The sequence below is a fragment of the Hevea brasiliensis genome, chromosome 5 (genome assembly GCF_030052815.1).
Source record: "Hevea brasiliensis isolate MT/VB/25A 57/8 chromosome 5, ASM3005281v1, whole genome shotgun sequence".
In the NCBI taxonomy this organism is placed as follows: Eukaryota; Viridiplantae; Streptophyta; class Magnoliopsida; order Malpighiales; family Euphorbiaceae; genus Hevea; species Hevea brasiliensis.
Window position 1 is genome coordinate 109427767 of NC_079497.1, and position 9532 is coordinate 109437298.

Below are 9532 nucleotides of genomic sequence, written 5' to 3' on the forward strand. Positions count from 1 at the left end.
CGAATTAAAATTAATCAAATTTAAAATTATTGAAATTGAGCTTGAATTAAATTGAAATCAACCGAATACCATTGTTTTAAGTTCTAATCTCGATTCCTTTACTTATAAACTCTTAAGTCTAAGAGGGTGTTTGACTTAATTTATAAAAATTAACTTATAAATTAATTTAAACTTATAAACATTTAAAATTTTAAACAATTAAATTTATAAGTAACTGATAATTAATTAATGTGTTTAATTAAAAATAATTTATAAATATATTTATTATTAAAATAACTAAAAAAATATTAAATTAAATTTATGATAAAATTTTAAAAAATAAAGAAAAATAATACAATAAATATTAAAATAAAAAATTAAGTCATAATACTTATTTTTTTAATTTATAAATTCATTTATAAGTACAAAAATTATTATAAATAAATAAAACAACCTACATAATTAAGGCCAGCCGGCCCGCCCTTGTCCAAGGGGACAAGCTCCGTGGCTTTTTTTTTTTTTTTTTTTTATAATCTTCATGCATTTATAAAATTTATACTACATACCAATCATGAAAAATAATATTTTAGTATTCAATTTTATAATATTTAGTTAATTTTAAAGTTCTTTTGATCTTTCAAAGTTATTACAAGTCCCAAATCACCAATTTGGTGAATTGAGGATTTTGGGATATGAAAATGTACCCCCAGAAATCATACTTGCATATATGGAAATCTTATCATAAACCTTTATCTCTTAAATACATAGTAAATCTCATCCCATCCAAATCAATCAGAATAAAAACTCACAATTCTATCTGAAACTACTTGGGGAGATTGAATTCTACTGGGTCCAGATGGAAGGAGGGGAGTCCTCATCAATGACTTAAATTAACAGGATTCTGTTTCCAAGTTCAACATTCAGCAATAAATAGCTAAAAAAACTAGCTAATAATGTATACAAGACCTCCTGATTCCATTTGGAAAATGTTACAAGATCATGAAGTCCAGAGAGCTCCAAAATTTGCCTTCTTAGACAATTTTGCCTTGCCAAGAAAATCTCCAGCTTAGCCACTTTTTACGAACTTAACACTGCAACAAGAGGGAGAAGGAGCCCTTCCCAGATATCATCATAACTTTTTGGGATTATAGGAACCAACTGAAATAAAGTTCCAGTTCAAAAAAATATGCAACAAAGTTCCAGCAAAACAGTGGTAGAACAAACAATAGTACCGCTCCTGCTTCTTCAATAGCCAGAGGCATTAGAGAAAACAACCAAAGAAGAGGCAAGACGTACAATTTTGACATACAAGTAGAGCTAGAACCGAAAATACTACTTAGTGGATATTTTTAATATTTGACACACGGACAAATCCCATTAATCAAACAGCATCCCTTGAACAGAGTTTCATAAGAGAAAACAAAATGGGAGAGGTAACTGGAGAAGCCTTTTTTGGGCACTCCCCTGTATGTTCCAAACTTCACCAAATCAACACAGGAGTACAAACTATATATTGCATATTGCAAAGGCAATATGATATATATATATATCTATATGACCTTGAAAGCTAGAAGTAGGTACCCTCAGGAGGTTGGACTAGCTTCCGGTTGTGTGGGGCTGCCATCTCCTTCTTCAGCTGTGTCAGTATGTCCTCCATAGTGTACTCCCGCTGCCAATTTGCAAGAAGTCCAAACTTCTTTGGTTCCACCTGCAGAACAGATGTTAACAAGTTAACAAATAAACATTCCCAAATTCTTATAAAGTTACATCCAGTTCAATCTCACATCCATAAAATAGACATGTGGACTAGATCCCCTATGATTATAACAACAGTAGTGCTATATAAAATTCAACAGCAATGGACACTGCAAAGTTCTTATTCAGTTACACTCCAGTTCAATTAAGCGTCAGCCAAATAAGTCTAGATCTCCCATGATATAACAACAGTAGTACTATATAAAATGCAACAGTAATGAATATGCCAATAAGTGTAGAGGTAACTAACAAAAGCAGCACTTCTGTCCATCAGACAATATGAAACAAAACACAACACAACAAAATACACGTCATTGTGCACAACTCAATATAATGAAGTTGGATAACATTATGACATAAAACATAATTGAAGTTCTTGAATATAACCATACCACTCCCGTTTCGTGGTTAACACATGTCACGTTGATCCGTGAATGAAATCGGACACTTGGTGGCTTCTCTGGATAATCTTTATCACAAAACAGCTTCAACTGATAAATTCGACCTTCATGCACAGTCTGACCAAAAAAGAGGAAAATTTGTTGCTTTAAACCTTTATAATATGTAAGAAGCCCAAACACAAGATACAAACAGTGATACTTTTCATTCAGCATTACAATTTACATAAAGGCATTGCCCCTAATTTAATGAATGAAGAGGAGCTTTATATGCTCCTTTGATTTAAAAGATTAGAACTCAAATCTGAAAAGAGACCTTGAATCACTTTGTGCTTGTATACGCTAATGATCACCATTGGTTGCAAATCCACAATTAATTCTGTAAATTTACTAAGGTATGAAGCAAAATGACCAAATGACCACAAGGCACTTCATAACTTCCTCTGACAGTAGCCAAAACTTATTAAGAAAATAAAAAGGAAAATAAAGGAAGCCTGAACCTACAGGCCAATTGCTCTTCAGAAAAATTGAGAAGAGAGAAAAGTTGAAATAATAACATAAGTTTCATTGAATGGACTGGTTGAGACCATATCCCTAGTAATTATGACACCTAAAATTTAGAACCTTGCGTTGTTCATCACAAGTTGAAAACATAACTGCCATCCAGATGCAACATTTCTTTGCTGTCTTTGACCATAAGCCAATTTAAAATGCCCAATGCATCAATTCAAACAATAAATCAAATAGACTGCATGTGTATATCTAAATGCATGAATAAAAGTTTCATCTTCTAGAATTGTTTAGTAATAGCCATTGCTCATGCATGCACAGGGAAAAAAAAAAGAATAGCAATTACATTATGAGGACCAATGATGGTGCCAGTCCAGGAACGCATGTAAATGTCATCTCCATCATCCATTCCATAGCTTACAGTTCCATCCCCAATACCTTTTTCACCACGTTCAAGCTCCTCCAGCAATCTGAAGTTCCGAGGCACTGTTCATAAACTCAAAGAGTCAGTGTCATGTATGATTCTGCAACTTCAACCAGACAAAAAGTCCCAAAATGGACTTCAAGTACCAAAACCAATTCATACTCCATATGGTTGTTTAACCATTAGAATTCTTCAGTAAGAGGAAAAAAAAATCCCCAATCCATTTACTTAACTAGTCTGAATACAGCCAGCAAAGATTGCTTCTCATAATTTCTAGCAAAAAATTTGCAATCTATCTTAAATGTCTCATTCTGATGTTTCATTATCTGTACCAAGTACCAACCCTCCAGTTTTGAATTAATTAAAGCCTTGAACTATTATAAACATCAAAATCAAGTACAATATGTAACTCCAAATTAATGTCTGATTCTATTCTCCAAAAAGGAAAAAAAAATCCATCTTTTAGACGTAAAACTAAGAAAAACCTATAACTTCAACAAATAAATTTTAAGCAATAACATTTACTATAAACATTAGAAAAATAAAAAACACTCCTATCAGTTGGCATTATAAGTGTGCATATGCTATTAATATAATAGGTCAGTAACTAAGATGCTACAAACTTTACCCCAAGAATTGTAGGTACATGTGCAGAAAATCATGCGCATCAGGACATGCATGTGCATGTGCATGTGCAGATAAAGAAGATTTTCTACTCAACGAACAAACATACCCAATGCATCAGGGACAGAAACACTCCTACATCCTATGGTTTCACCTTGCCATTATATATGTTGAAATCATTTTTCCTAAAACATGTTAAAAGAAACAAACAAAAAATAAAATAACAGCGCCCACAGCATTACTTGACTAAACAAAAAGATAACACAATTTGACACAAGGTATCAATTTCTGACCATCATAGAATAAGGCATGAAAAACTTTCTTGAAGTGGTTGAAGATACCAAGTTATTTCCCAACAATCAACTCTTAGCCAAGTATTCACAGGAGAAAAGGAATCAAATAGAGTTCCCACCACTCGATTATCTAAGAACAGCTCCATTACATAAAATCGATCAGATAAAGGCACCAGGAATACAAGTTAAATTACATGCAATTGATTTAAAAATTAAAAAGAGAAAAGCAGATATTTCTTAATCACCCAAAAAGCAAACAACTGAAACCATCAAATTCTTCAAAATTAAAAAGCTCCGGATAGATTCCAATATAGAACGCAACAAAAAACCCCCAAATAAAAATTAAAAAAAAAATCAACGCAGTCCCACAACAGATAAACATTAAAAGGATACAACAACTCACATCCTCGAGCAGATTTTACGAGTTAACAAACAAAAAGCAGAAGATCAGAGTCAGGATAAGAAAAACCCAAAAAGGGTATGGTGGTATACTATCAAAGGACTTACCCACTACACTGGATCCTCCTGAGCCAAGCGTCATGAGGGGTTCACTGAAATTTCCCCGAAGGCGTTAGTTGGGATCTGGTTGAAGAGAGATATATAGGAAGAAAGAAGGGTCAGAGCCTCAGAGCTGGAGAATCTAGAAATAAAAAGGCATCAAGGGCAAAGTGAGGGCCAGAACAGACACAGGGTAAGAAATAAGAAAGGAAAAAAATATATCAAATTATTATTTAGTTCTTATACCATAATAAAATTAATAATTCTTATATTTAAAAAAATATATATATTAATTAATTTATTTGTGTGGGGGCCTTTTTTTTTTTAACCAAAACAATAATATTACATAGTTTTTATCATAATTTTATCCTTTACAAAACAAATTTTATTTATTAATTTTAAGTATATATTTACATTCCTAAATTATTTAAAATTAATTCATTATACCTATTGATGTTGCTTGAGATTCTTAAGCCAAAACTAAATATGGTTAAACTTTAAATCAGAAGAAAATGTGAGGTTAGTGGCCAGATAAGATCACTTTGACGCTTAAGTCAATAAATATAAAGGGAGTGTAAGTATTAACAAGTAAAAAAATAAGAAAATTGCATACCTTGAATATTGTTGTGACCCCTATTTATAGAATAAATAATAATACATTTTCTATATTAATCAGGATTTTATGCCAACTCATTCTATTTTTTATGGAGATGTCAACTAACATGTCCTATATTTCCGACTATAATATAGGACATACTTTTATCCTGCGCCTATCTCTTATCCGATCACTCTTTCCTTACCCGATCATATATCTATTCTGACCACATCAGACCTCTTATCTTGAATTCACCTCATCCAAACACTTCGTTATTTGTCCGAATACCTAGTGTCTTAATCAAACACCTTGTGATCTATCCAAACAACTAATGTCTAATCCTGGTTTGTGTTTCAAGACCTGAACCCCATTCAATTTAAAACGGATTTTTATCCTTATTATATCATTAGTACCTCCCCCTCATTCTGAATCTTTAGGTTTGGATTGTCTCCTATGAAAGCATGTCATCATTAACTGCATCTGATAAATGTGCCTTAAACTAAAAAGATAGTCGTCCTTTCTAATTTCCTAAATAAATTTTTGGCGGTTGATTTGAATTTTAAATTATACAAATTGCCGATATAACCAATTTTTCTAAAACAAAAATCACTTTGTCATTTTTACTTACCTTCTGCAAATCACAGATCCTTCGATTTTTCGTCCACAATACTTGCTATCCCTCTCCAGTGGCTCTTTGTTGGTTACAAATTAGGTAATTTCTACCATTTTTCTTCTTTCCACCATTAGCCTTTCTTTCCTTATCATGGGTGAGAGAGACAGCCAATAAACCCAAGACAACTTCGATATAAAGCATAGTTCCAATGACTCTCCGATGACCGACACAGCCAGCAGCCCAATTATATTCAATAAAGAAGTGGAGGATACCCTTATTAACAATATGGGCGCCGGCTGTGAAGCTGGTACTACGTTATCACCTTCTTCTTCTAAGAACATGAAATTGAAGAAAACCATAACCGAACTCCTTGGCATTGATGAAATTAGCTTAGAAATATATGTCATCAGACTTCTTCTCTAATGACGAAATATCATATTCCAAGAGAGCTATTTGAAGTAGAAGCTTGTGAAGACCACATCAGGGGCAATTACTATTTTGAAGGAGGAAACCGCGTGATTGTTTATGAGGAACAGCGAAACGTGGGACTCAAGTTCCCACTAGACCCCTTCTACATCGAGTACTCCAATATTACCAACTGTCCATCACAAAACTGCATCAAAATTCTTGGAGATTATTGATCGACTTTCAAGCCATGTGTTAAGCAAAACATCTAACTGCTATTGAAAAGGTATTCGCTAGCTTATATCGTTTGGGCACTCACAAGAATGAAGAAGCCAAGAAAAATGATGAATTCTAGATCGAACTGCTAGCTATTTTTTGATCTCCCCTCTTCCTTGAAGAACTAAAAAGGAAGGTTTCTTTATCCTACGTAGTAGAGAGCGAACTGGCTAGGAAGGTATCCCAAGAAATTGGAACTACTTGGTTGATAAGACAAAGAAGTCTCCCCAGCTAAATCTTACTAAGGACATTTCAGTGGCCAAACTCAAAGAGCAAGGAAAAGAATGAGTGTTTCAAAATCACTAAAGTTGTGAAGGCTGAACTAAACTAATGGTTCGACAACCATATAGCTAAGATGGACATGACCCTAAAATTACTTGATTTTGGTCCTTCGACTGGTATTCCCCTAACTTTATCCTTATGTACTATAGTACTTACTAACTATTTTCTTGGTGCAGGCAACCACAAACAAGAAACCACCCGATTGATATGGAACTGAAAAAGAAAAGGTTGGTTGAGCTTGCTCGAGGTCCACTAAATAAAAAGGGCCGAACTGAAGAGTCGCCTACTACACCTATGACGACCGCACCTAACCCTGTGTGTTCACCTCTTGGTCATACACATTCCGCTAATGAACCAGCTACACCAACTACCTTATCTGAGCATATGATCAATGGTAGTATCCCAGTCTCCCTTTGCTCATAGTTCCTGGCTCAGTCCATCTGAGAGAACTAGTTTGTGAAAAATAATAAAGACTTTGCTTGGGTGCTGAGTGCCTCTGTCTATCTATCAGAAGACTAAAAGTGGCTAGAAAAGGAGAACCTAGAATAACTATTGCACTACTCGATAGCCTGAAACTAGAGTCCATTGATATCGATCATATGGCCCGGGAAAAAATACGCCACCTGAAGGGCACCTTCCAGCTGATAGGCCATGAGAACATGCCCTTTAAAACCCGTCTCTCAATTCATAACTCCCAAACGGAGGGGTTTTCTAATGACCTTAAAACTTTTAAAGCCACCATCAATAAACTTCAAGAAGAGCTGGACATAGAAAGATTAGCCCTAAAGGCAGAGAAGAAAAAATCTACCAAACTGGAAGGTCGCCTAAAAGCATCTGAAGTCGAGGCACATTAGAGGGTAGCCACCGCTTATATGGATGCCCATGCCAATCTTTTGAAGGTGCTAAATAAGAAATTCCCAAATAAAGATTTTTCTTGGATGGATGACTTAGCTCCAAAAGAGAGTGAAGGAGAAGGAGGGGCAATTGGCTCCCAAAATCTGTCTATTTGTAATCATACTGGGCAACTAAAAGTGTATTTAAGTGCTTTTTTTTTTTCTTCTTTGTAATTTCCTTCCAATGAATGAAGTATTTTCATCATTTTCCGAACTCTATTATGTCTTGCTCTTTTTTACTTGTTAAATTTAAAATGTCCTGGACTAGAATAAGCACTTGACATAACTATCGTGTCTTAAAGATTCACGAATGCAAAGTCATTTAAAACCAGAAAAATCATCCTAACACTTTAATTAATTAGATCGCCTTCATGATGTAGTCAAACTATCAATTACTTCATCATGAGAGATCACTTTGCCTTCTCCTTGAACAAAAAAACTATTATCCTTTAACTGGAGAAAAATTGCCTCAATGCCTTTTTAGGGATCAAATGAACAAGGGATCACCTTAGCATCTCTTAGGGTCTTTAGTTGAGCGAAAATTCACTTACATACCTCTTAAGGGTATTGAATGGGCAAGAGATCGCCCTAATGCCCCTTAGAGTCCTCAATTGGGCGAGAAATCGCCTAAATACCTCTTAGGGGTGTTGGATGGGTGAGAGATAGCATTAATGCCCTTTAGGGTCTTTAATTGGGTAAGAAATCACCTAACTATCTCTTAGGGATATTAGATGGGTGAGAGATTGCCTTAATACCGCTTAAGGTCTTTAATTGGGCGAGAAATCACCTAAATACCTCTTAGTGGTTTTGGATGGGTGAGAAATCGCTTCATCAGTAGTGACAAGCTATGAAGCCTCTAGTAAAGTGATTAATGGCTACAATGACCTACTTTATAGACCTTGAAGCCTTAGGAAATGGATTGAGGATATTAATACCCCGTTGATAGCATGGCTATGGACTCTAATAGCCAGTGACTTCTTTTCTGGAGCTCGGGGAATAAAATTATGTTCCTAACACTTTTTGCACTTTTGAACTAATGCCTTGGCATCATCTACTGCTGAAGGCCATAAATAACCCTGCCTAAGGGCTTTTTTGGTGATAGTCCAAGCACCTTCATGGCTACCACACAATCCTTCATGAATGTCAACTATAATCGCCATCCCCTCCTCAAGAGTTATAAACTTTAAACAAGGTCACAAAAAGGACCTCCTATAAAGCCATCCATTCAAAATATTATAACTAGAATATTTTTACACGATTCTTTTTGCTTCAAGAGGATCATTAGGTAGTATTCCATTAGATAACTAAGAATTGGAGTCATCCAAGTGGTTCCATTGTCGATCGGTAATGCTTCATCTTAATCAACAGTGGGATGGTGATTTCCTTTAAAGGTATTGGCACCTGTGGCCATCATTTTGGCCAATGAATCAACTTTACCATTTTCTGACCTTGGAACTTGCACAATAATCAACTCATTTGAATTAAATCAGATCTGCTGGAGGTACTTTTGAATTCTTGCCTCATAATTTGCCAAGTTTGGGTCCTTTGACTTGGAAATTACCCTAACATTGATTAACAACCAATTGTGAGTCGCAAAAGATGGTAACATTTGGGATTCTTACCTCGTTCATGATCCGAAGTGCCATCAAGAATGTCTCATAGTCTACCATATTATTAGTGGCCTAGATGGTTAACTAAGCTGTATAGTGGAGTTTGATACGGCAAGGCCCTTCCAACATAATTTCAATCCCTGCTCCAACCAATCCCATAGCTCCATCGACCTAAACCTTCCATTCTTCTCTTATCATCTTTTCTTTCTATACTAATGGTGCCATTTCGGCAACGAAATCGATTAACTCTTGAGTTTCGAGCATCATTCTAGGGACATATCTAACGTCGTTGGCACCTAATATCACCAAACATGTAGCCAATCTTCCTAATATCATTAAGCGATGTAATATTTTTTTTAAGGGATACTTGGTTCGGA

At 35.0% G+C, this 9532-nt stretch overlaps 1 protein-coding gene across 1 annotated transcript; it reads right to left on the bottom strand.

Moving 5' to 3' along the window:
• Positions 1 to 838: 838 nt before the first annotated feature.
• On the bottom strand, positions 839 to 4699 carry LOC110654575 (ubiquitin-conjugating enzyme E2 variant 1D). The gene is made up of 4 exons (XM_021810608.2): positions 4491 to 4699; positions 2989 to 3128; positions 2127 to 2252; positions 839 to 1687 (listed from the first exon to the last, which is right to left on the bottom strand). Exons 1-4 carry the CDS (start codon positions 4522 to 4524, stop codon positions 1547 to 1549), a joined length of 441 nt encoding a protein of 146 aa, XP_021666300.2. The 5' UTR covers positions 4525 to 4699; the 3' UTR covers positions 839 to 1546.
• Positions 4700 to 9532: the final 4833 nt, after the last annotated feature.

Bases quoted from the DNA above. Each gene is read 5' to 3' on its own strand.
- LOC110654575 (XM_021810608.2), bottom strand. From the start codon at position 4,524: ATGACGCTTGGCTCAGGAGGATCCAGTGTAGTGG. The intron at 3,129-4,490 runs GTAAGTCCTTTG...GTTTATGAACAG, and splicing joins AGGAGGATCCAGTGTAGTGG to TGCCTCGGAACTTCAGATTG. The intron at 2,253-2,988 runs GTAATTGCTATT...TTTTTTGGTCAG, and splicing joins CCATCATTGGTCCTCATAAT to ACTGTGCATGAAGGTCGAAT.